General features: G+C 47.1%; 9 protein-coding genes across 9 annotated transcripts; 2 read left to right on the top strand and 7 right to left on the bottom strand.

The window, feature by feature from the left end:
- Positions 1–129: 129 nt before the first annotated feature.
- On the top strand, positions 130–3,027 carry Pmar_PMAR028694 (Ribosomal large subunit pseudouridine synthase D, putative; the record flags this gene model as incomplete). Its single annotated transcript, XM_002787386.1, has 9 exons — positions 130–180; positions 429–530; positions 586–763; positions 935–1,600; positions 1,985–2,196; positions 2,253–2,351; positions 2,428–2,620; positions 2,677–2,842; positions 2,886–3,027. The coding sequence occupies 9 exons, from the start codon at positions 130–132 to the stop codon at positions 3,025–3,027; spliced, it is 1,809 nt and encodes a 602-aa protein (XP_002787432.1).
- Positions 3,028–3,482: 455 nt separating this feature from the next.
- Pmar_PMAR028693 (adenylate kinase B, putative) lies at positions 3,483–4,518 on the bottom strand (the record flags this gene model as incomplete). The annotated part of the gene is made up of 4 exons (XM_002787385.1): positions 3,483–3,552; positions 3,605–3,733; positions 3,802–3,940; positions 3,995–4,518. 4 exons carry the CDS (start codon positions 4,516–4,518, stop codon positions 3,496–3,498), a joined length of 849 nt encoding a protein of 282 aa, XP_002787431.1. The 3' UTR covers positions 3,483–3,495.
- A 148-nt stretch (positions 4,519–4,666) lies between these two features.
- On the top strand, positions 4,667–5,809 carry Pmar_PMAR028692 (hypothetical protein; the record flags this gene model as incomplete). Its single annotated transcript, XM_002787384.1, has 7 exons — positions 4,667–4,698; positions 4,743–4,869; positions 4,914–5,072; positions 5,114–5,208; positions 5,249–5,384; positions 5,434–5,549; positions 5,593–5,809. 7 exons carry the CDS (start codon positions 4,667–4,669, stop codon positions 5,807–5,809), a joined length of 882 nt encoding a protein of 293 aa, XP_002787430.1.
- Positions 5,810–7,672: 1,863 nt separating this feature from the next.
- Pmar_PMAR028691 (hypothetical protein) lies at positions 7,673–8,983 on the bottom strand. Its single transcript, XM_002787383.1, has 7 exons — positions 8,844–8,983; positions 8,687–8,782; positions 8,489–8,622; positions 8,382–8,445; positions 8,160–8,327; positions 7,923–8,111; positions 7,673–7,875 (listed from the first exon to the last, which is right to left on the bottom strand). Exons 1-7 carry the CDS (start codon positions 8,967–8,969, stop codon positions 7,741–7,743), a joined length of 912 nt encoding a protein of 303 aa, XP_002787429.1. The 5' UTR covers positions 8,970–8,983; the 3' UTR covers positions 7,673–7,740.
- An 88-nt stretch (positions 8,984–9,071) lies between these two features.
- Positions 9,072–9,600, bottom strand: Pmar_PMAR028690 (hypothetical protein; the record flags this gene model as incomplete). Its single annotated transcript, XM_002787382.1, has 3 exons — positions 9,072–9,227; positions 9,275–9,416; positions 9,470–9,600. 3 exons carry the CDS (start codon positions 9,598–9,600, stop codon positions 9,072–9,074), a joined length of 429 nt encoding a protein of 142 aa, XP_002787428.1.
- Positions 9,601–9,810: 210 nt separating this feature from the next.
- Positions 9,811–15,153, bottom strand: Pmar_PMAR028689 (hypothetical protein; the record flags this gene model as incomplete). Its single annotated transcript, XM_002787381.1, has 31 exons — positions 9,811–9,887; positions 10,517–10,586; positions 10,639–10,741; positions 10,793–10,980; positions 11,029–11,087; positions 11,132–11,229; positions 11,278–11,380; positions 11,427–11,520; positions 11,566–11,647; positions 11,767–11,839; positions 11,893–11,992; positions 12,042–12,116; positions 12,160–12,246; positions 12,288–12,372; positions 12,420–12,511; positions 12,562–12,651; positions 12,717–12,777; positions 12,831–12,937; positions 13,028–13,099; positions 13,148–13,204; positions 13,254–13,344; positions 13,403–13,488; positions 13,537–13,652; positions 13,731–13,806; positions 13,894–14,205; positions 14,227–14,399; positions 14,482–14,546; positions 14,593–14,681; positions 14,729–14,869; positions 14,915–14,999; positions 15,050–15,153. 31 exons carry the CDS (start codon positions 15,151–15,153, stop codon positions 9,811–9,813), a joined length of 3,111 nt encoding a protein of 1,036 aa, XP_002787427.1.
- Positions 15,154–15,978: 825 nt separating this feature from the next.
- On the bottom strand, positions 15,979–17,196 carry Pmar_PMAR028688 (hypothetical protein; the record flags this gene model as incomplete). The annotated part of the gene is made up of 3 exons (XM_002787380.1): positions 15,979–16,050; positions 16,636–16,744; positions 16,835–17,196. The coding sequence occupies 3 exons, from the start codon at positions 17,194–17,196 to the stop codon at positions 15,979–15,981; spliced, it is 543 nt and encodes a 180-aa protein (XP_002787426.1).
- A 514-nt stretch (positions 17,197–17,710) lies between these two features.
- Positions 17,711–23,563, bottom strand: Pmar_PMAR028687 (hypothetical protein; the record flags this gene model as incomplete). Its single annotated transcript, XM_002787379.1, has 14 exons — positions 17,711–17,880; positions 18,043–18,165; positions 18,748–19,351; positions 19,398–19,559; positions 19,894–19,981; positions 20,065–20,718; positions 21,318–21,353; positions 21,641–21,760; positions 21,853–21,938; positions 21,987–22,127; positions 22,516–22,603; positions 22,648–22,785; positions 23,160–23,339; positions 23,526–23,563. 14 exons carry the CDS (start codon positions 23,561–23,563, stop codon positions 17,711–17,713), a joined length of 2,628 nt encoding a protein of 875 aa, XP_002787425.1.
- Positions 23,564–23,615: 52 nt separating this feature from the next.
- Pmar_PMAR028686 (proteasome subunit alpha type 3, NTN hydrolase fold, putative) lies at positions 23,616–25,027 on the bottom strand. The gene is made up of 8 exons (XM_002787378.1): positions 24,933–25,027; positions 24,818–24,883; positions 24,635–24,773; positions 24,326–24,436; positions 24,130–24,243; positions 23,934–24,070; positions 23,806–23,868; positions 23,616–23,757 (listed from the first exon to the last, which is right to left on the bottom strand). The coding sequence occupies exons 1-8, from the start codon at positions 24,999–25,001 to the stop codon at positions 23,671–23,673; spliced, it is 786 nt and encodes a 261-aa protein (XP_002787424.1). The 5' UTR covers positions 25,002–25,027; the 3' UTR covers positions 23,616–23,670.
- Positions 25,028–25,058: the final 31 nt, after the last annotated feature.

Raw genomic sequence — 25,058 nt, 5'->3', positions numbered from 1 at the left:
CATCATCCTTACCATTATCTGATCATGATGATGACGACGACGATACCCACTCTACCTCCTCATCATCAGTACGTAATACCAGACATAGATTCCATGGTAAGAGGAAGAAAGGCACTCCACGTGGTGGTGATGATCAAGGATCCAATGCAAGTTGGTCTCTACCCTCTAGTGAAGATGATAGTAGTAGTAATGAAGGCTCTGATGATGATGAATGGCGTACAAAGAAGAAGAAGAAGAGACAGTCTAATGTAATAGTTATTATTATCATAGTCCTACTACCATACAATAGTATACTCAGAGTACATCATCATCATCACGGTCTAATAGTGTACTTGATGGTTATGATAGTTTCCTTAGAGTGTCTAAGGCAAGAAAGAAGGTAGCTACATAGAATAGGGAGTAGTAGTAGTAGGGGATATATCTATCAGGTAGTGTCTGGTAAGGTAGTAGATGAGACAGTATTGAAGAGGTTATGGAGAAGGCTTAGTGATAGTGATAAGGAGGTTTGGAAGAAGGAGGATATACGACAAGTAAGGCGGCGGCGGCATCGACTATCATCATTCCACATCGTTGTTACCTTCTTAGTTAGCTGTACAGCGGCTTAGGCATCGTATGAAGAAGGAGCCATTGACATCGAGTAACTTCACTTCATGGTGTGATGAGATGAGATCTTTAAAAGATCCACATCTAGGGGATAATAAGATAGTCGATGTTACATTGTTGATGACTATGCTACAACGTTTGAGTAAACAACCCCTAGATGGTAAGAGTATTTTTAAACATCATTTAAAGAAGGATATTCTACCTATGCTACAGTCTCGTAGTGGTTGGGGACTTGACCTTAATAAAGTGGCCACTACTGGATGGCTACTACCTATAGCTAGATCTATCAAGACATCATTCAAGAAGCTTATTATGGCTGATGGGGTATCAGGGCCGACTAGTAAGAAGAGGAATCATCATGATGAGGAGGTGGTGGAGGAAGAGAAGGCTTACCTCTCCAGTGTTAAGGAGGTCAAGTCCTTACTAGCGATTGATACTACCACTACTAGGGTATCATCACCTAGGAAGAAGCAGAAGGATGGTACACCAGTGGCAGCTACTACTACTACTACAGCATCTATTGATGAACAGCGTAGTAAGGTTAGAGTAGTATTGCAGACAAAGGCATTGGCTGATGAAGAGGTAGAGGCAGCTACTAAGGCGGCACTTGCCTTAGAGGAGGCACTATGGGATGAATATGCTCGAAATGTGGTTGATGGTCTACACGGTGAAGATGTTCAACAACGGCAACTAGAGTTGAAGGAGTATTACTCTAGGGTGAGAACTCTTACTTTTAACTTGAGACAGAATGGTAGATTAAGGGCACGTCTATTAGGAGGAGAGGATGAGTATAGTAAAGTATTAGCAGTTATGAGTGTAGAAGAGATGGCTACTGAGGAACAGCAAGCCTCTAGGAGGGATGCTGTAGAAAGAGGTCTTAAGGCTGTAGTGAGGCAAGAGAAGGAGACATTAGTTGAAGATAGGCAGAAGATTATGGATTTACATCAAAGGAATGATTCTCCTGACCAACAACAAGAGCATGATAATAATAACAATAGTAAACCGTCTACCATACTACCCCATGATGATAAAGTTGGGGATGGTGTGGTATGATGATGATGGTAAAGGCCCTATCTTTAATATTGAACGTACCACTATTACTATTATTGCCAACATCATCATCCTTTGGATTCCTAAAGTTTTCTCCCCACCCTTTTATTGCGTTAATAAGAGCTTGTTACCCCAACAGCAGTAGATGCCTACTACTACTACTATGAGTAGCCAAGTTGATGAGACAGTCGATGAGATGACCATAACCACACGAGATCCACCCTTTACTGATGACTATCGTATAGGAGTATTGTATAGGTAGGGTTGTTGTTGTTGTTATGGTGGGTAAGAGTAGTATTGTTGTTGGATAGGGATGATGATATACTCATAGTTGACAAGCCATACGACTTGAGGGTTGATGGTAACGACTTTGATTGTACTGTTGAGAAGTTTGTGAGGGATATACCTCATGCAAGGCCAGGGTCATTGAAGATCCCTATGGATAAGTTTAGATTAGCCAATCAACTTGATTTTGCCACTAGTGGTGCTCTAGTATTAACACTGAATAAGACGGCAGATAGGGAGACTAGTGCCCTATTTCAGGTAGTAATAAGAACTACTACTACTACCATTTATCACTACTCATCATCATCATACAGTTCCGATTGACTAAGAAGGTGTATATCGCTGTATGTGAAGGTTGGGTTGGTGATGATGAATTGATGAAACCTAGAATCATAACTACAGGGATATCATCAGTAGAGGGAGAATTCAAGTAGTAATCATTGATAAGCATCATCATAGTAGTAATGTTATAGGATGAAAGTGTGTGAGGAAGGAGGAGGTAAGATGAGTAGTACAATAGCTGTACCCGTATCCACTGGCCACCTCCTTTGTGATGATATTAAGTGTACTGTATACATCCTACGCCTATTGACTGGGAGGAGGCATCAATTACGATTACATCTATCTTATATTGGCCATCCTATATTAGGAGATTATACCTATTCAACTCATTTACCTAAGGGTAGTAGTACTAAAGTGGATGATGATGATGCAGTAGTATCATATTCATTGTAATAGGTGGTAGAGGGCCTACCTTACCAAGAATGCTACTCCATGCTTGGAGGCTTACACTCCCTTTTGGGGATCTATTACATTGTGGGGGCAAGTTGAGGAAAAGAGGTCAACTACGGCATGTTAAAGATGGCACCACTATTCATGTTGAATCAGAGCCTACTCTACTAAAGTAAGAAGGAGTAAGCTCCTGCCCTGTAGTAGTCCCCTTATAGATACGTTACCCCATCACCAGAGATGGCAGTATTAGATCATGCTGCCAGACTAGCTATGGAGATCTCCCTATCACCAGAGGAGATGTCGACACCAAGGCATAGCAAGAAGGCTAGAGGAGGGCCAGCACACGACCACAACTGATGATGGTAGCTTCCTCCTTATCAACGTCTGTATGGTGAGTATTGAGTTGCAGTATAGATAACTAGACTCATCCATCTTATCTGGAGATGTGTAACTCCATAAAACAACAGCAACAGTTGTGGCAATCACAATGTTGCCTCGGAGGGTCTATAACTCGATATGAACACCAATCATACAAGGCGAACAGTGATCATCTGACGTCATAGTCGTCCTTGTTGACCCCTGTTGGAGGTCATCGAAGTGAACACCACCACAACATGGTCCATACTACTACCCATCCTCCATGAGGAGTTGGCCTCATCCCTAACAACGACACAGTAACGGCAATACTAATTCGGGTAGGAGCGGGAGTAGTCGGACACCATTATTATGACCAGCAGCTACTCTCCATAGTCGAGAATCCCTGTAGTACTCAAGGCGACATGATGACAGAAACGATGATCATCGAGAGCACTAGATAGGATAGGATTATTCATTGCTGTCTGATGCTTTCATAGAAGGACCTTTGGTAACATGCCGTAGTACCTGATAATGATGATGATGACGATACACTTGGATAGAGTCGTCAGATACTCACCTCCTGAGCCACCTCATTAGGGCTTTGCATACCATCTATCGATGGTAATACTAGCTTACCCGACCTAGTTAAATATTCTACTACAGACTTCCTTATAGGCCCAAACCATTCATCCAATGCTGTACTTATCTGATATCAAGGATGATACGAGGCTAGTAGCAGCATCATCACCATGGTGGTTGTTGTTGTTATATTACCATGTTCATAGAGGGTTCTTTACCCATAGTGAGAGGCTCATTAGTGAGGTCATCCTCTCCAGACACTTTAGGTTGGCATCCAGGTGTTGATACATTATAAACCCTTCCAGAGGGTTTATGATAGAGTCTACCAGATATCCTAATACCAAGATATGCCACCAGCAGCTGGCCATACTACTACTACTACTACTACCTCTGCAGTAACGTCTTCTTCAACTCTACTGATGCCGTATCGTCCTCCTCCGAGACGATCTTCTTAGGTTCTATGATGACAGCAGTGTCTATTGGGCTCATACCAAAGTGTTCTAACTCCTTATCAATCTTCATAATAGATAATGCCGAGTTATCAGGATGTATATGATGCAATACAAAACCTCTACGGCATTGAGGTGCCTTCATAGCATCTACTACTACAGGCACCCCACCCTCCTCCACTTCCTCCCCTCCTTCTTCTATAAGCTGTTGATGATTGATATCACATATACCCCATGCCCTAGCCAACCTAGCTGCCTGTGTAGCAATACCAACCCCAGCACCCTGCGGTCCAGTAAGGAGGACCCTCCTCTCTGGCCTTGATAATATGGCCTGACGTCGTCTTATCTCCCCTAATAGATCTACAGTAGGGATCTGATCCAATCTATGTCCATCAGGCTTCCCTCGGCCAGTAGTAGGCTCCGTGGTGGCGGCCTCAGTCGTTACACCTTCAGAAGCAGACATAATTCAAGTGGCGGTAGGCCGGAGTCGGTGATGATGATGGACTCATCTTGCATTCTTGTACATCTTGCATCTCCTCAACTGTAATTTGTATCCTCTCATCATCATCTGCGCAAGTTGTTGTTGTTGTTGTTGTTGCTACTGTCTTTGTATGACTACCCTATCTCGTCATCACTCTACCGAGTAAGTCCTTCCACCCTCCTATTGTGCTACTACCTCCCTCTTAGTCGTCGTGGTCGCCTATTCGCCCGTTGCCCAAGCCCTGCTATGCCTTCTTATGACTCCTGGTATGGCCAAGCTAAACGCTTGGAGTTCGATGGCGATCTAAAAGGTGCATTCTCTGCCTTTATGGAGGTAGAGTACTAGTCATTACCCTGGTATGATACTACTTTCATCAGGCCATAGCCCGTGGTGATAGAGTTGACTCATCCCTAAAGGACGTTGCTGGTCTACTCAATATGGTTGGTCATGTCCACGCAGCTGTAAGGTTCCTCGAGGACCACAGGGGTCTTGCTTCTAATGTTATTGGCTATGAGAACCTTCTAGAGAGGCTAAAGGTAGACCTCTAATACAGTACCCTAGATATACCTTCCTTTAGATGGAGGCAGACCGAGCTGATGTCCTAGCTGCTTCTGCTAAGGCTACTGCATCCTCTACACACATGCCTGATAACATTATACCAACAACACTCAGGTTGGTCTATTAGATCATACCCTATCACTTGTTGTATCAGGATCACTGCCTCTGAAGAAGGATGTAATAACGATTCGTCGTCCTCCTCCCATTCGGTTACACCCTATACCTGCGAGAGGCTCTTCCCCAACCCTCACAAGATCCGAGCTATTATCTACCTCAACCCATCCGGCACAGTATGGTATCATCATGTGGAGTGACTGTAGAGCTGCTCTTCATCATCAGGATTGCCTAGTGGACTTTGGTACGAACTCAGCAGCTAGGAAGGCTCTTAACGTCCCCAAGCTGGTCGACCATTACCTCATCGAATGGGCCACTGATGTCTGGCAGGAGTTGTCAAAGTACCACCAGCAGTCCCTCTGGGTAGGATGGTCGTCTCTATAGGCGCCTCGCTGTACGGCTACATCTTGATAAGGAGCATCATAGACTGCTATTGCCTAGTACCACTGGTGAGGGTAATGGAGACCTTCAACAATTGAGTTCGAGGACAAGGCAGAACTACATGGCTGCTTTCAAGAACCTATTCGAAACTCCTACCTTTCAGCGAGGAGATCCTCTTATCGAAGAGGTTATACCCTTATACCAAGAAGGCTTGCATTGATTATCCTACAGATATATGAGCAAGTAGCCAACCTTCGTCGAGTCGACACACAAGAGCCAGTAGATCATCAATCTACTCCTAAGACCTCTGATGATGATCATCATCACCAGCATGGTGGTGGTGGGCTATCTATCAATAAGGGCGAAGTTAGCGCGGGGACGAGCAGTAATAGTAGCAGGAATAGGTCGGGAGGAGAGTCTACATGCGATGGTTGGTGTGGCTGTTACCCTCCGGTGTGGTTTATGATCATATCCTATTAGGTGGTGTGAGTGCTACTGCAACTACGATGATGATGGATACACCGTCTTTCTTAACCAATCCTGCATCTACTGGACATAGCACTCGTGGAGTTCAGACACCTCATCATCATGATGAGGATGAACAGGAGGACCAACAGGAGGAGTCAATACCATCACCTCAGCCACTAAGACTCACTACCCTCCTCCCTGTTGACCAGTGGCATCATCACCATTGTGAGCCTGCATGGATCGATAAAACCCCACAACAACAACAGCAGCAAGGTGGTGGGGATGCTGGTACGCATATGTCGCCTCATGTTCCTATGTACTACTCTCAAGGTGAGCTATCATTATCACACTTGATCATCATTAGACCCTTTTCTAATAGGACATACTCCTATGTGGACACCACCTAATTCATTACCTGCCTACCTGCCCTATGGTATTCCTCCACCTTATGGAGAGGTTCATCTGCCTCCTTTCCCGGCCCATAATGTCCAGCAGCATCTCATCCAAGTGTGTGCTTGTGTCTCCTATCTTGTATTAGTGTTCCTCTATAGATGGCAGCGGCCAACGCTACAATGGCGTTGAGATGTGCTGAAGTCTCAGCAGCTGCTGTCCATGCTGTTATGAATAATCATAACCAATATCCTCATCATCAACAGGAGTAGTCACAAGTCCTAATCCCATCATCTAGTTTCATTATTCAGGATACCTCAACTCGACGAGCTGAATGCTAACCATACTGCCCCACCATGTAAGGTATTCCCATTGCATGTACTACCAAGCATCCTCCTAGCAGGCACTCCGTTGAATCCACGCCGTTTGGTGTTCTCCACTCCAGATTCCCGAGAGCATCGTTATCCGAATACCCCATCCCCTATAGTTGATCGTTCTCGGTTCAGTTGACTCATTTGCCTAGCGTGTTATCTATTCAATCGTATTCCTTTTTATCAGTAATTATGCTGATTTGCCTATAGTGTGCCGTCGCCATCATCACCTAAGTGATTATTGCTCGTACTACTTTTTGGTGTTGCCAATTAGTGTTCTTTGTGTGTCTCTCTGAACTTTCTAATACGCCTATCTCCTCCTCCCACATGCTCATGATATCTTTTGTTCTTCGAAGGAGATTTCTCATATACACTTGTTGTGTTCTTTATAGTGACAACTCAAGTGACAAGACAATCCCTGCCGATATAGTAAAATGATCGGTGGGAATACTGGAGGACAATAACCCTGACCGTGCGTTACTTGTCCATTCAAGCCGCGCGACAACATGGCTAGTTGGTAATCGATAGCTGTTGATCTCGTCCATTATATCTCGTCGCACCATATTAAGTTACAGAATACGCGGCTCGTTTGAGTGAATAGACGCGAAAGGTTTGTACTGGAAGGTAAACCTATCACACCTTTAGAGCCTGAGCACTATTAAGATAGTACACACTAGATAGAGAGTATTGATGAGTGTTCATTAGCTAGGAAATTACTTCTTAGTCACAGCTCTTTTCACCAGGAGGATATTGGGCTCAGGAACATCACGGTTCGTCCATGGTTATTTGTACTTTACAAATCCCGACTTGGTACAACGCAATAATGGTATACGTGAAAAATGATGACTGCCAATCAGTAGTACACTCAGCACATGCTGACTTGACCAGTGGTTGGACGGAGTTAAGATAACTCATGAAAAACTCAAGCGAATGACCTCACCACTGAGGTGTTAATCATGTCAACAAGTAGCAGAACTAACATGGCATGTGGGGCAATACGAGTATAGTAGGTTGGGAAACCCGAGTAAAAGGCTAATGGTCCTTCATCACGGAGGACCTGACAGAAATGTCATGACCAGGAATCGAACCAGGAATCTCCCTTACCTTGGCAAAACAATTGAGAGTACCAGTGTACGGCATGACCCCATTAGCATCCGGTCTCATTTTCTGAATTCTAGTCTTGACAAAATCGAAGGGAAGTGACATGACTGAGGCCCCGAACCCTGAACATGCTGATGCCGTTAATGTTGCGCCCCATCCTGGGCCCATAAGATGCCCAAAATACTCCTTCCCCTGAGGGACCAACAAATTGGATGATACTACTACTATGACCACAACTACCTGATCGAAAGTAGCCAACATGCCAACATTAAGTGCCATGGCTCGAGTAACGGTCGGTAGAGAGCCTTTCCAAAGACCAGTAACCCCCTCGGTTTTGACAATCTGCCTCATAGCGTCGAAAACCCCCTTGTAATTACGTCGCTCGGCTGCAGGCAGAGTTGCATCAGCCTAAACGACGACAACGATGGTGATATTAATCCGCCGATCTGTAGCGACCGTTACTTGTAGACGAACCAGGGAGAGGTCCGCTGGAGTGCCCACGAATGCCCCAACACCACCAGCAAACCTGAGTAGTAGATATGGGGAGCAACGACGTGAGGGCAACCTACAGGCCGGCAACACTCTTCTTCCAAAACGGTAGCGTCTTCTCGTCTGGTGCTTGTAACGACATTGACGCCAGACGGAAGACTCCCAACCTGGTTGTAGTGTATGTGAGTTGACGAACAATACCGGCGTCCAGACCCTGACAACAATAAGAGGAAGAGTTGAGACCAGATGTGGAAGGGTGACCCTTCTGGTCCTACTACTTTATAGAGACCAGAGAAACCCTCATCAGCTATGATCTTACGACCGATGGCCACTGGACTGTGAGTTGTACCCGCCTCTGCTATCTGGATCCGCACCTGATACATCAGAAATGAGGCCTTCCTCCTTCCTCTCTGTCGGCATTATGGTTGATCTCACTTTAACCATGTCAACGGGTTGAATGACACAGGTTGCCAATGATCCAGCTAAACCTCCTGCCACAAAGGGTTGGGTTATCTTCAACCATTGTGGACGATTATCTTTGAACCCAGGAGGTAGAGTCATGATGATCACAAGGATGTGGACAACACTACAGTATAGTATTAACCACAACAACGACAACACTCCACTGTTGATAATACGACTTCTTAATAGAAGTAATACACCTCAGTGGTAATCAACCAACTGCCTCTTATTATTGTTAGGGCAAGGATGCTCTTCATAACATTGGGCCTCCCGCTTCAAGCCCTGAGAAGGGGCGGCCTCATCATATGGATATGATGATGGTAGTGGCCTGGCACAGCGCTCAGGGAGGAGTCGTATCTGATGACATATCAGGTAAAAGGGATGATATAATAGAGGTCGTCTACATCAGTGAGCCTTGGATACATCTTCAACGTTTGTAATTGTACTTCAGCAGTGCCATCTGGTCTAACCCCCATAAGGACCCCTACACCGAAGGAGGTGCGGACGAGGGGCCCAACCTTATCGTGTATGAAGGCATTCTGGTAACTGAGTGGCGACGTCTAGAGCATAAACAATGATGACACCACAACGACCACCACCTTAGCAGGTCAGTTTGGGCCGTGCTCTCCCTCATTAATTTACTTGCCTCATACAAGAACTCCCTGGCTTCTTGATAGCGACTATCATCATAATCATCATCACCAGGAGTAGTCAGTGAGGAGTAAGTCATTATAATATACTGACATACAGGTAAGTTACATCGAGCAAGTGATGGACAAAATGAGAGGAAAAAACCGAATACTTGAAATTTGTGAAATCGTAAAACCCATCTCGAAAGGTTTCGGTTGTAAGCCGATAACCGTGCAAGCAGATCCCCGAACCGTTAAAGAGTTGGAAAGTGATATACAACCACCCAGCCAGAACCCTAAATCCATTTTCATCACGCAACGTAATTCACCCTAGGAAGATAGATGATTATGATGAGCGAGGCACCAGGTTTCTCCAACTCGGCGAAACCTGCAACCGAATGCTCAAATGACTAGTTGGCAAAATCCTTTATAACCCCCTCACATTATGAGCTGTTTGTAAACCGCGCACGCCCACATCGGGCGAGCGAGATTACACAAGCTCGTCGTCCTATACGGACAGCTCCCTAGTGGGCGGACTTTTTGTATGCTGACCAAACCTCAGGGTCGATCCTGGAATCGATTATTATTATTCTGATCGAGGTATGTTAAAGGCGCAGGAAGAGTAGTGCAGTTGACGTCATGGTAACTATGCACTGTGCGCATGGAGAAACTGTTGTGCAGGAATGTCCGCGACGGCCCACAACTCTATATTGTCCCCAATCCATCCTCTCTGAAAGCTTTCCTCAACACTAGTTGATTCCACCAGTCATACAGCCTTCCCTAGCGTCCCTGAGAATCTCGGCTTCTTGACTTAACATGCACAGACTATTAAATCCTCATCGACTGGCCTGATAGGTTCCTACTCCCCCTCCCCTCAGCTCAACAGTAGTATAGACTAGAAACATAACAGAAACATGGCCCATCATCTCCGCAACCATCTTGCTTCCTTCTTAGCCCGTTCAGCGGCAACATCGACAATCTTCCCTGATCGTTGTCCTGGTCTCCTATTCTGAGTACCTCTCGGACGCTCTGTTGTCTGTAGCTCTATACCAGCCAAACGCTGTGTGTTGAGTTGATTCTTTACTACCTAACCACCAACAACAAGAGTGCAGCAGAGTGATGGAGATCAACCCTCTTACTATATCTAATAGGCCGGCCAGGAAGTCACAATTAGCATCAGATGCTGCACCTCCATGATTATCAGGGAATTGATCATCACCAATACCAAACACAGCATACCCGCTACAACGACGACAAGTATTAATAATACGTAACTATGCTCTACCACCCTACTTGGCATTCCAAATACGATGCCTCAATTTCGCCGAGCCTGTCGTCAAACCGCTGTAGTGATGCACAATCTGGGACTTCTTCAATTTAGCGTCAATCACACAGCTCAGTTCAGACATCACAATGGGCGCCTCCCATAGAGGCCACTTCTTGCCAACAACCTCCACCTTCATCCGGTGGGATATATCCAACTGAACAGGTAGCGCTCGCCCTGATGATCGATTGAGTGTAATCCTCACCTTATTGAGAATGTCCTCCCACTGCATCCGACTGGGGGGATCTTCCTTATCCTGTGAGCCTAAACGTTGAAGAAATGCAAGATGTGCAAGATTCTTAACCTACTCTGCCAAGCCAATTTCCACTTCTCCATACCAGCCACGACTGACGGCTCATCAATCACAAACCACTTCAAAGTGGCTGCACTAGCCAACGCCTCGTATCTATACTTGGAACATGCACACAAGGCCGCCGATCGTTCATAAACCTACAGTATTGCGGCTTGATGTGGATCCCCCTTCACACACATTCCATTATCATCATATTCAACATCATCACCAACTGCTCTAGAGGGGTCTTGTACGATCCTCGAGCCTGTGATACCATCATAACCAACAGCAGAGTTACACTAAAGGCTTACATAGGACACTCCAAGGTAGTGGACGGCTGAAGTTAGATACGACTAAGGACCAGGCTAGAGAAGGCAGGGCTGATACTGGCGCTTGACGTATAATCTACCAAGAGGTTGGAGACGATGGAGATACACAACAGGAGGTTACTTTCTCGATATCAACCTTCTCTACCAAGGCATCATCGTTCACTAACCCAGCCAGACTCATCGAGTAAAAGGCGTCTATGAAACTGATAGAGAGAACATCGAACTAACATACAATGCAGCGACGTAGACCAGCAGGAGTAGTGGTAGTAAGCATATTCGAGCTGGTACTTCAGTGGCAATGTTAGACCCAGGATTGCCTTACTCTTCCGATTCGAATTTCCTGGCCCTATCCAAACACTCACCATATGAGGCTACCAATGCTTCCTTATCTCGCACTAAGATGATATCAACAATGAAGTATCATTCCCTGTGCGCACAAGATTCCTACTTCCTCCAGCGGCTGCTGCCAGGCAGAGCTTAGCAACGCCTTTTGGTTCCAGTTCTCGTAGCTTAGCCATCGCTGATACCTCCAGTTCATGCATCGGTTGCTGAGGGAAGATCTCTGAGCAAACTCCCCCCCCTAGGATGACCCCATACCCCTTCTGCAGTGTACAGTAGCAGTAGTTGTGGTATAACTTCCTTATCGAGGACGTTGGCCGACATGCGGATCATCTGCCAAGGGAGTATTCGTGGCGCAGTGACGCTCATGGCCCACTTCAGCAGACTCATCAAGGATTCCGGCGGCTATAGTGGGGATCTTGGCGAGCTCGACTACAAGATGGGCGACATCATTACGATTTATCTGAGGTGTGGTATGCACGCATGGACACACTTTAATCTTACGCTTTCATCAGCAACGATAGCGCACAGTCGCCTCCTGGCGTAGTCGGCTACAGCCGACATGTCGGGGCTGGACGGATCGGTCGAGCTGAAAAGTGCAGGTCGTGGGGTTCGAACCGGGGACCTCAGAACTACTCTAAGAACTGTGCTAATGCAGGCAGACTGCTGTCAGGTATCCTCCCAGGATTTGCAGCTAACCTCTGCAGAGCTCTGTTGACGATAGATTTCTGATGACATTGTGCATGCGTGCAGATTTAGTGACACTTCCATTCCTCACCTGCGCCTCATACTTCCCCAAGGCTCTGACCATATCTACAACTTGATGGATTTCCAATCGATCAACCATACCCTCCATACGTGTGAATACCTAAGATAACCTCAACCACCCTTCGATACGGGCAGCCGCCGCCGCCGCCGCCGTCGGTACCCCACCTTAGGTTTAGCCAAGACCTTATGGCTGCGCTTACGCATACTAGGCTCACAGAGGAGATACCTGCCGGAGCATCATCATCGTGACCTCGCTTTTCCAATAACGATATTTCCTACAACGCTGGTAACACGGCAGCATCATCAACCTCCGGAGAATCGATCCATGCGTCAATCGATTGGTGCAGGGCCCAATGAGTGTAATCATCAAGACGGAGTCCCATCCACTGAAAAAAACCAATAAAAAAATCGCTCCGCTCCGCTAGACGTTATAAAATAGCCTTGAAATGTCCGATAGAGATCTCTTCCCAACTGACTGTAGTAATAACGTAGATGGTACGGATCCTCTCTACAGGTGACAGCTCATGGAGACGTTCACATATTTGGAACTGATGACAACAAGCTCAGAGGATGCTCCTCGATCGATCTCGATTTACACTCAATCGCTTGGCCATCTGCCGTGACGGGTTGGTGAGCCCGGGGGCTCCGAGTATCTTCAAGACGATACAACAACTATCGGTATTCATCTATTCTGCATCCTACACGAAAGTATTCCGCAATCTCGGATATTTCGTGGCCGGAGAATCTTGCAAGATCCAAAGCAGCGCCCATATCATCCAATAGACGTTGGTATCTACAACAACAACAACGATCAGTTATAAAGCTTTGGGCATGCGTGCATGTGAACTCACTCAGGTAGGCTCTCCAAGCCTTCGATCTCCTCAGCATTCTGATGATGGCCCGCCAGCTGCTTTAAGGCTATGACGATCCTTCCGGGCTGCCAAGGACCCCGGTTCGATCCCCGCACCCGTCATTTTAACAATACCTCGCTCTTGCCCGATACGTATACTTTGAGTATCTCCACCGCAACTGGCGTGACCTCACTCTCCACCTCCCTGGTCGACTTCGGCACTGATAACGTCGTCGGTTGGTTTTGCTCACCTACAGTGCAACAACCCCTTCTCAACAACGTCGCTACGCCATAACAGCTACTACGACTACAACCCCCGCCCCACTCACTGCCTTCCACTGGAGTGATCATAACCCCACCAGACATGCTGGGTCGTTGGACTACCGGTATAGTTCCATGGTAGACCTGGGATTGCTGAATCGAATCCCCCGATTCGCGAATCGCTTCGCTCCGCCTTTCAAATGAAATATTATCCAACTTTTCCTTCCTCACTGGAGCCTCTGAGATTCTCTTGAGCCCCTGTGGCAGCTCCGTCGTCTGCACATCCATACCAAATTTCTCTGAATTTATCGGTGTAACACCCCTCGGCAATCCCCGTTCAGCTCTCTTCTCCTCCTCCCCCACCTTTAGTAACCCTTTCGGCAACCTCATCTTTGGACCCTCCTCGACCATAGACGGACGACGCAGGTTCACATTGGGAGTTTCCTTACCCACTCTGGCCAAGCCTTTAGGCAGCTCCCTCAAAGGTACATCCTCGTCCTCCACCACCACCTTCCTTCTCCTATTACCCTCCCCTGGCCATACCTGCCCACCTCCAGTACTGACCCTGGATATCCCAGTCGGCAGCTGATCACCGCCTCCTCCACCCCCAGCAGCAGTAGGAGAGGTATTCTTCTCAAAGGAACGGTAAACCCCACGAGGCAGTTCCTCTCTAGTACTTGCTGCAAAGGCACGTCGACTAGTAGAGGTAAGGATACGGAGACGGGAAGTCATCAAATCTAGATCACCACCCAAGAGCAAAATCATCCCCCAGTGAATTGAATGTAACTCGACACCACTTCTACTACGCACCATTCGTACCTCCTCGACCATCTGGTAGTATTGCTACTTCAACAGCAGCATCATCATCATCGGCATCATTCAACCTACTACGACACCACATGGGTCCATATCTTCTACTTCCAATCTCACCGTATATTCTGATGAGCCAAACCATCGTTCGACGAAGCCTTGGACCGTCTCAATTCCCTCAACTTCTCCTCCAGCTCGGATATTCGTTGCTAACATTATCAATCTAGTGATCTTGCCCCCACTACCTTTTCCCTACCTCGACCACCATCAACCTCCCACTGATCTCCAATGGCTTTAACTGATCACTACCCACCCTCATACAGGAACTATTAGTGTGGAGTTCGCATGCCAACCGCCACAGTTTCCGGCAGGCTCTCAGGGCGTCTAGGGTGTAGACCTAAGATCACCACATAGCAGGATGTAGCTACGACGCTCAAGCCACCTGTAGTTTTAGGTCACTACTCGTGGTCTCCAACGCCGTCATTTTAGCAGGCATTTGGGCTGCCGTGACCAAATGCTGAGGATACCTACATGCAAAGCATGCCTCAACAGAGCCTTATCGAACACTACGCCCTACGCCGACAGGACCGCTAACTGCTCGTCTATAACTCTCTTCGTGATCGTAGCCGCAGTAGTGAGGGCATCATTAGAGCCCATCGTCAGCCCAGCCTGCTCTGCCATTATAAACTAGTCCTGGTAAATCTAAAACCTCCAACAAGATGCAACCCTTTCCCTATGCGATGTTTCCAGCGTTCGCTCTCGAGGTAAGAAGATTTTCAGCGGAGCGAAAGTGGCGGTTTCGGGAGTCTGTTGCACAAAAATGAGTATTGGAGTGAATCACTACTGTGTGAAGATATTGAGTTACTGCAACAGCAATAGAGCGAATCGATTGATGCTAAAGGATGACATCACTGGGAAACAGTCCCAATTTCCTCTATTCCCACACTAACAACTCACCAAGTCAGGCAGCAGTGAGGGGAATGCCATACTCTACTTTAGGAAAGGCGAGCCGGTAGTATCCCAGAGGTACAAGGCGTTCGAAGTCTTCACTATTCCAACAATGCAATTAAATTCCGTGCAAGGTCTCCGCTGGGAAGCTACATAGAATCCAAGTTGACATGTATCAGGAACAATCGCCACAAAGACGGACCCTTGTCTATGGGGATTACGACAGAGCGCCGAATGACTAACAATAGATCATAATACTGCTAAACACCTGCTCCGGACTTGCAGGTTGTTGGAAAAAAATGCCATCTATAGCAATTTCTCAGCGTGTGTAAATATTAGTGTAAGGCAGACGACGAGGATAGGCCATTTTGAATGCTAGTTGAGTGCCTCCCATACTCTACCTATCCGCTGAGTCATAATAATATGGAGAGAAGCATACATAGTGGGAGGGATGGCAGATACACACATGCGCTGAGTAATTACAATGGACCTTTTCTAAAACACCCTGCATATACGAGCACACATATATAAATGATCGCCTCACTGCTTACAGCCAGATCAATCAGGATGAACCCGCAAAGCTCGGAAGTGACTCATCTTCCAGTAGCCCCCGAAAAGGGAAAGATCTACCTGATAATTGAGGATCAAAAATGTCACTAATGAACTGTTTCGCTCCGCTCTATCGTTCACATCCCCTTGATGCGAAGGGAAGTAGATAGCAGAATGGCACTTCCCTCCAAGATCACCACTGACAATAATACCTATGTTGATTGGCACCTTCAACGCAATAACGCTACAAAGTGAACATCATTAATCAATCCATGACCATCATCCCACTACGACAACGTTTTCCATCACCACTTGTAAAATCGATCGGGCGATCGATTCCACATCAGTATCAACTTCCTCCAGATTTTTCGAATTCTCTTCCACAATAACCTCTGAAATATCCTCCACCGACACGTCAACCGCCAACATCAATACGTCAATTTTTGGTTTTTGATTACTAAAACTGATCGTCTCGATTTCTGATATCTTATCTATCAACTCTAACCCCTCTACTACCCTCCCAATAGCCACCCCACGCCCGTCCAAATGCTCCAGTGCTCTAGTCGTAATGTAAAACTCCTTCCCGTACAATTCATGCTCCGCTCCGCTAGAGCATAAACCAACTATTCCAGCATTATCATGGCGCACCGCGTAGGATTCCCTTACGATCCCTTCCTCCTCAGTCGCTCGACTATTGCTGCCCAATTGGATCCATCCATCCTTCACCGATCGAGTCACCGCTAACTCCGATAATTTCTTTTTCATAAATGCACAACTTTTAGGGCAAATATCATCAAAAAATTCTATCAAAACGGGACCGCTATAATCATTGTCGCGCGCCACAAAATTCACCCAAACGTACGACCTCTCAGGGTTCATCAATCCACGTAAGTCCCTCTTTGCATTGACCATTAGATTCGCCTCGAAATCACCACACTGCCAATCGTCGGGAGAAAATGCGTAATTTATTCCGGCCCAACCCTCGAACGTTCTTACCCCAAATTGCACTATCTTATCTTTCCCCTCTTCCTCCATGATGATCAGCACTCCCTCTGAATGTGAGATATACGACTGCACGGTGGCGCGAATTCTGTCGAAATCGGTTTCGAAAAAACCTCGCACTTCAAAATTGTCTTTCGAGCTCTTCTTGAGGAATTCCGCCAGACTCTTGGCCCTTTGATAATCGCCACAATTGACGTTACCGACGATGGTGATGCTGAGCGACATTTACAAAGGCAACTCTGAACAGGTCACACGGTTACCCGATGCGAACTCAAAAGTATACTAAATATACAGTGAGTAATACTATAGAACAATTTGTTAAATTATTCAATTCCTAACATTTCATACATGTATGGACACACATTTCCGTGGTCCTGAATGCCGGTTGGATGATCCTCTCCTAAGAACCCCATACACCCCGGGGCACGGATACACTAAAGGCATTCCACCACTCGAAGAGTCAATGAATGACCGACACAGACTTACTCAATCCTACCAGGTGATGGGGAAGCAATCAATACATATGCCCACAACAAGCTGCTAATGGTACTATCTCTGGGCCATCGTAACCGATCAGGTGAACCCCCCGAATTCGAGAACAACAAAATAACGACCGGAAATAACATCATTATGGTGAGTCACCAAATGGTAGTAGCCTGCACTCAGTAATATACAACGTATATTATACATATCCTACACTCGCTGCTGTTGCAAAAGCGCGCGCCATTGTGATCGATATTCACGCAGACAACAACGCTTGATTGAGAGTAGGATTGTCTATACGAACTTCCTCTTGCTGATGACGGCTGATGTTATCGCCTTTAACAGACAAATCGAGGCACTCCCTCAACACTCGCTCCAAGATGAGGCCACCAAGACAACACAGCACTACCAGAGTGTTGCTCGGATCTGACAACAACAACAATAATGCATAACATGTTGCTGCGGTTATTACAGATACGTCTACTATACAAACAGTCTTGCACAGCAGCAGAAAGGTGGAAATTTGGCCAGTGCAATTCCTCCCCAAGCCGAATCGAAGGTTCATATATATTCCTACCCCACGCTCACCCGTAATATAACAAATCGCCAGAAAGAGGACGTTTTCCCAACCCCATAATTGCGACAGGAATCCCAACAGAGAAGATGAGGCTTCCCACTCCTCGGCATCGAAGGCATTCACAGCTCGCCAACCTGTAAGAGAGGAAAAAACCTTCCCTGTGCGGCATAGGAAGATACGAGAGAGAGACCTCAGTTCGATCGATAGGACTCCTATTTCACAGTGAAATAGGAGTTCACTGTAAGCGATTTTCAATTTTCCGCGCGGAAAATGGTATACTTTGTCATCGAGGTGAAAACGGAAAATCCCTACCCCGTGATGAGATCGCGGAATATTAGAATGTGTTCGTTTATGGGGTTGACTCTGTTATGTATTTAATGTGGCTCACCGTTGATGCTAGTGGGACTCGTGATTGACAACGAGAGAAATATTCAGGGGAAAACTTTTATTCCGACAGGCGGGGCCTTCGCCACGGAGATACCTTGACACCGCTGACGACCAAAAAAAGGATGCTGAGTCAGCGGCGCTGGGTGTTCGCACACCTCGGATCGCGTTCACATGCTAAGACCCAAGGCTTGATTATCGAGCCCGAGGCTTGGGCTTGAAGCCCCTCAAACAATATAAATAGCTCACTTACTCCCCGTCGCTTTCCTCCAAAACGAGATACCCAGATTGCAGCATAAGGTTATATTCATGCTCCTCGTCAATAGGGTCACATTCCTCGTCGGTGTTCCCTTCGAAAAGTACATCGTCGTACACGAAGTCTTCCTCATCCGAGGAGCTAGCGACTGGTATACCGTCCCTATCCCTTTTGGTGGCCCTTTTAGCAGCTACCTTCTTACGACGAGGCTTGATTGTTGACCACACTTTCACCACCTCCTCGCAGGCAGGGGTCGCGTTTATGGATAGCGACATAGCGGCATCGAGGTTGACACCCTGCAGTCTATTTCTAGTTTTTGAGCGGATGCGCTGCAAAGCGCTGAACACACGTTCAGCTTCACAGGAGTCAACCGCCACGGAGGACTCGATTTCCAATACCAGTCTGTAGATCTTCAGCTGCCTGTCGTCAGGCTTCTCTTTGAGCTCTATATCAAGGAGCCGCTCATTATAAATCCTTCTCACATGGGCCTGCCTAGAGAGACGACGGTTGGTCTTCTTGAATGCTGTGACGAAATCCTCCTCGGAGCAGCCATAGTGCCTCGAATGGATAGACCAGTGACTATGCGCGGCCCTGGTGATCAGCTTTTTCGAAAAAACGCTACCAACCAGAGGGTTACCAGCAGCCTCAGAATCCGGATTCAAGAGCCTGAAGTCGTGTACCTGACATGTGAAGCCATGTCAGCCGCCCAAGAGACACAGGTAGTACCTGTGCCTCTTGGGCGGTTGACATGGCTGGGATGCGTGCGCGCAAGCGCTTGCGCATGAACACGGCGAATTTTCTGGCATCATCAGACTCCATGTCGTCGATCAAGTCGCCTAGCGCAGCATCCGCACGTTGGTAAAACGTGCGGGGTAATTGTGCGAGTAACTACAAAGGTTCATATTGGCTTTCTGTAGCCTAATCGAGAGTAAGTAAACTATTCGCATGGTATCCAACACTCCCTCGAAGTCGTTTGACTGCTCACCGAGCATTCGAAGAATAACAGCAGCTTCATTGGAGAACCGACGTGACAAATTCGATGTGAGAAATTCCAGGACTGCGGGTCTTCCGAGCCACAGAGATTTCATGGCCGAATATCGAGAGAGCCACCTTGTCTCGCACCACGATCTCGGCATATGCAATCGCTCGTACTGTTTGGAAATATTAATCAGCTCCTCGCGATTCGAAGTTGATCTGTTGAAAATGGATATCTGTTCCTTACGCAAGCTTCCACGTCTGCTGCTATACGTAGGACATCACCATCTGTACAGGTCTTGGCGTCGAATACGTCGCCCGTGGTGAGGTTTACCCTATGCACTATACAGTGCTCTTTTTTCAAAGGGCCCCCGCACCAGTTTTCCAGTAAGACACCCGCACCAGACTTAGCTCCCACCATAGCTGATGCCCATCCGATGTGACCGAGATAAGATCCTCCTTCGGCAACTGTAAAGCTTCTAGCAAGCCCACAGCAGCATTCTTTATGGCTTCACCTGATCCATCACCGTGCATATCTCGGAGACCGACATATCGTGTCTGACCCCTCGATTTGATGTAGAGAATGATTTGTTTGGTGACCGAGATATCGGTTGATTCGTCTACTATTATGCCAAATTTATGGCCACTAAGCCAGACCTTAATATCCGCCAACTGTATGGAATGTGCCGCTTGGATGAACTGCCAACCATAATTAACAGAGCGCCAGTGCTTGGTGACCTTGAGCCCATGTTTCTCAGCCCATTGTAAGAAAGCTTCGGATTTGAGGAGCGCGACCTCTTCGATAGCCAAAGTGAGTGCTAGGTCGGCCAAGGGATTAACAAGGAGGAGTTCTTCGGCCATGCGACTAGCCTCAGTAGCCTCATTTTTTGCAATGATCTGCTTGAAGGCTACGTGTACAGGGAGCTGCTTGAACTTATGCTTGCCATTCTGGATGGCCTTCTCATGGTCGGTCAGATCAGATTTCTTGAACCTCGATGCATCACAAGTCCTCCAAGCTGCCCATTTGCCGGAGGCTTCATGGTCCAAGCACTCCCCACAACAATACTCCACCCTACCATCGACCTTGCGTATACGGAGCCAGCTGAATTTCGAAGCGTAGTTACTGACGCAGGGCATTTCAAAATTTTCTGAGTATAGTGGGATATGATACTTGGGTGATACCTTTCAAGAGTTTGGACGCAGTGTTGCTAATGACGCTACCTCGGACCGAGGTCCTTGGCCTTTCGCATATCGGCGGTTCCGTTTAATCAAGAGTGACATTGTTTGCGCGCGCGTACGTGAAAAATAGTGCACGCGTGCATTCTAGGGTTGACAGTGTGCGGATAATAATGAACCTTGCCGGCGGAGCGGGCGGTTTCCTTCCTGCTCGCGGCAGAGCCGCGAGTGGGGATCGGAGAATTACAGTGAACCCTCCTATCATAGGAGACCAAAACTCGCTGCTACTGCCGAACAGGTCCCGGGTTCTACCCCCGGGAGCGTCGTTTTTAAAACAGTCCTCCATGCATGCCTCTCTAAGAAATTAGTTATATCGTAAGATTCAAACATTGATCAGAGTTATCAGTGATTCCAATTATGCAGAATCCTTCGCTGTGCGCAAAGATACTTACTGGTCCACCAGCAACCCAAAGCAACCAAACCAGAGATTGCTACGCCAGATTGAGACCGAGCCCTTGAGAATGAGAGCGCCTGAAAGGGAGCAATAGGGCGGCAGATAGGGCACTCCGAGGAACAAATAATACGGTGCTTGCTCTTGTCCCCCCCTCTTCCTTACACATAATACAACAGCGACACACATGCTGAGGAGCACGCTATAGCTGTTCCAAGGAGCGATCCGACGAGAGGGACCCGACGAAAGGAATAGCACTATGAGAGTCGTCCTCGCACATGTACAACAGGAATAATACCTACCACCAGATGACAAACTGCCTACCACATCCGCGCTCGCCCTGATGATCGATTTGATAATAACTTACAGTAGAGATATCAGCTGCATTACCAAAGACTCAGGGACGACGGATTTGTCCGATTGCGAGCGGGTGAGCAGCAGACCCATAAAGATACCGGTGAGGATAATACCCCATATCGACACCTTCCTGAACACAAGAAGACGTATCATCAAATGGGATGCGAAGAATAGCACACTCGCACTGATGATGACTACCGCGCGCCACGAAAATAGTCCTACCTTAGAGGCTCCTCATCGAGTACAAGTTGCGGATCAACTCGATACTGCATCCATTCAGCCGACCACGAGCCTAACGGGCCCGGCAACTGAGGATAAACGAGAGTAAACTCTGTTGATATGATCACCAGTACTACAGAATAGTATCGGAATCCACTGTCCCGTATATTGGCATAAGGCGTCTCTACAGCAACAAGGATGCTGGCGAACAGTGCTAGACTCGGCATTATCCCTATTGCTGCTTGTATGGCTTGGACCTCCTCGAATTTGGGAGTATCCTGAGAAGAACAAGTCGGCCCCAACGATTGCTGTTGATATGAGATCCTCCACTAGACCTTCGGGACAAATAAACGGCGTTCAAATTGTTAGAAATGGCTGCGGGTTCGATTCTCGGCACGGTCTCTTTCCGAGCATTTTCCACATTTTGATCAACATACGACAGAGGATCAGAGCATTCTCATATTTTTTGTAGGATATATAAACGACGCCCTTCCGAATGGTATGGGTCTCGAGAGATCAACTAGCCAGTAGTTCCACCGAACCCATGGACAAGGCACACAGTGGCAGTATACGCACTCCACTACTCAGCAGATTTTCAACTATTTTTCTCCGATGAAATAACAACTCCAGCATGGATATGCAATGCACTTCCCCCCTACTACCTACCTTACACCGAGATAAAGACTTCAGACCCAAAAAAAGCGGGTAGAGGCCCAAGGCTGCCGACAGAGCCTTCGAGTAACTCCTAACACATCTAAGAGAGACCACATGAACGATTTGGCACTCACAAGAACTCACCCCAATTGGATCGTAAAGTAGGCACAGGGGAGGGTAGGGATGAGTGCTAGGGGCCAGACGAACTGATGAAAGTCTTTATTCGGACACGTCACAGCCGTCCACGCCGCATAACCATGCAAGGCAATCCAGGATAAGTAACTGAGGGGTAATACCACACTGAGGCAATTACTTGTCTGGGGGAATAGCTACTCAGCTTTAAAGTCATTTTCTATCATCGATGTATCACTACGACGATGTTACAAGTCACTCTCATAATTTGTGTATTCTACGATGGGATACAAAACCTTCCTCAGTCCTTTCTATGTATTTAAACTATTCGAAACGATGTGATACTGAAAATCCCCTTGCGGGGGATCGAACCCGCGCCCATGAGTCTAGTCGTTATATCATCACATCGCAAACAGCTTATCACCACAGTGGAAAGGTCAAACATCAACATCCTCCCGACTGAATCTCATCGAAAGAAGGTAGTGATCATCTAGACTGGCCCCTCCTCTACCCCTGTGGCCTACATTAAAGCTAATATCCCAGCCCAGGGCTTCCTAGACACATAGCGTTTGGCGATGATGCCCTCAGTAGTGCTACTATGAGACGACACAGCCCCCAATGGCAACGTCAACTGACGTGAGCGTATGGAGGTATGGTGTAGATAAGAGGGCGGCGGCCTTTGCTCTCTAGCTGGGGGTTGGAAACTACGATGGGGCATAATCAGCTGATAGAAAACATAATAGCAATACTGAGCATATCAATCACCCTCCACCAAGATACGACACAAACCTATAATAACAGACTATTTCAGACGAAAGTGTGAAACCAAGGCTAACCTCACTTTCCCTGCATGATTGAAACCACGAGAGCGAGGCGTAGTGGCCTCTTACCCCTCCTGAGGCCGGGCATTGAAGATAACCAAAGTCATAGAGGTATTGAGAGTATCGAAACGGTTACTATTTAGTGTTTACACATAAAGGGATAGGAGTCACTCCGGGGAATCGAACCAGGGACCTATTGGATAGCAACCACGAACTAGTCCTGCTCCATCTGTGCATCCTCTTCCTCTTCAATCGCCTTCTTGGCCCGCTCTTGAAGTTGATGGACCTCCTCTTGAGAAATCTGCACACATCCCAATAGTCAGTGAATTCAGCGAGTTCCCAATGTTACCATTTTATGCGACTTTCCGCTAGCATCACATAGCACAGCCATCTCCAACTCGTAATCCTTATCCTGAAATAGAATACATATACCAACCTATTGCGTATCTTGTTCGATCAACCTCAGGATTCCCTCACCTTGTCATCATGACATTTCTGAATGATTTTAGCCGCGTAGAACTTGGCCTCCTCACAAGTAAGATTCACATAAGGGATCGAAGCATCGACGGGCAGGAGCTTTTCGACTTCAGTACGCCCAGCTTGACGACCCTTACCTAACCACCACGATAGGAATTGATATCGTCTTCAACAGGATTAGAGTTACTCCTATTACCAACAGCGATCCCCTTGAACTTAATAGCGGTCCCGCTGGGGTCGATGCCGTACAGCTGAGGGCCCTCGACTTCGTCGTAGATACCCAACAGGACAGTACTGCCAAAGGGCCGGACTGAGACAAAAGAACCATCCTCATATTTGAACGTGATACCTCCCGTATAGAGGCCTAACATTCTAACCCATTCCACTATTACCACTCCAATAAAGCGTGTACATATGCATGAACATAGCTACACGGTCTGCCAATACTGGTCCAGGTATAGGAGTCGAGTAAACTTGCTTATACTGGGAGCACTCTTCTCTCGCTGAAAACCACAAGCAGTCCCATGGGGAATGGACAAGCCCGAGGGATAGAGCAATTAGCTCGCCATCTCTAGGGCACTTCATACCCTATAGGATGGTGGATGATAAGCGACTCCACCGGCTCAACTCTCGATACAAGAGCTTCCCCGAAAATGATATGCATTGGAAAAGTTGTCATCCGCATGAGCTCCCTTTACTACCCCTTTCAACGATCTGTTTAGCATCGGCCACAAGCCCAGAGATGGCCAGAGTGGCATGACGATCGACTGGGAAAATCCTTTTATTTGTGCCCGGAACCAACATCTTCGACAAGAGGAACTTCTCATTAGCGAAGACGACCTAAAACGAGTTAAGTAATACAGCGGATACAAGCCGCGTAGTACCCCATCCTTGCAACACAGAGCGAGAGCAGTGCCGCCGTTGTCAACAGCTTTCTGGGCGTATTCAATCTAAGAGGATACGTTTTATGACCTAGTTTATATGATGCAAAGATATGACCTGGAAGACCCTCCCATCTGGAGAGTACGTCGTCGCCGAAAGATCATATCCCGAGCCAGTTCCCGACATAATTCCGCAAAATTATTCAAAACACTGCCACAAACATATAAACTGCCATTTGATCAG

Source organism: Perkinsus marinus (assembly GCF_000006405.1).
Source record: "Perkinsus marinus ATCC 50983 genomic scaffold scf_1104296929422, whole genome shotgun sequence".
Lineage (NCBI taxonomy): Eukaryota > Perkinsozoa > Perkinsida > Perkinsidae > Perkinsus > Perkinsus marinus.
The sequence above is the reverse complement of the archived record's forward strand: the minus strand, read 5'-3'. Positions and strand labels throughout refer to the sequence as shown.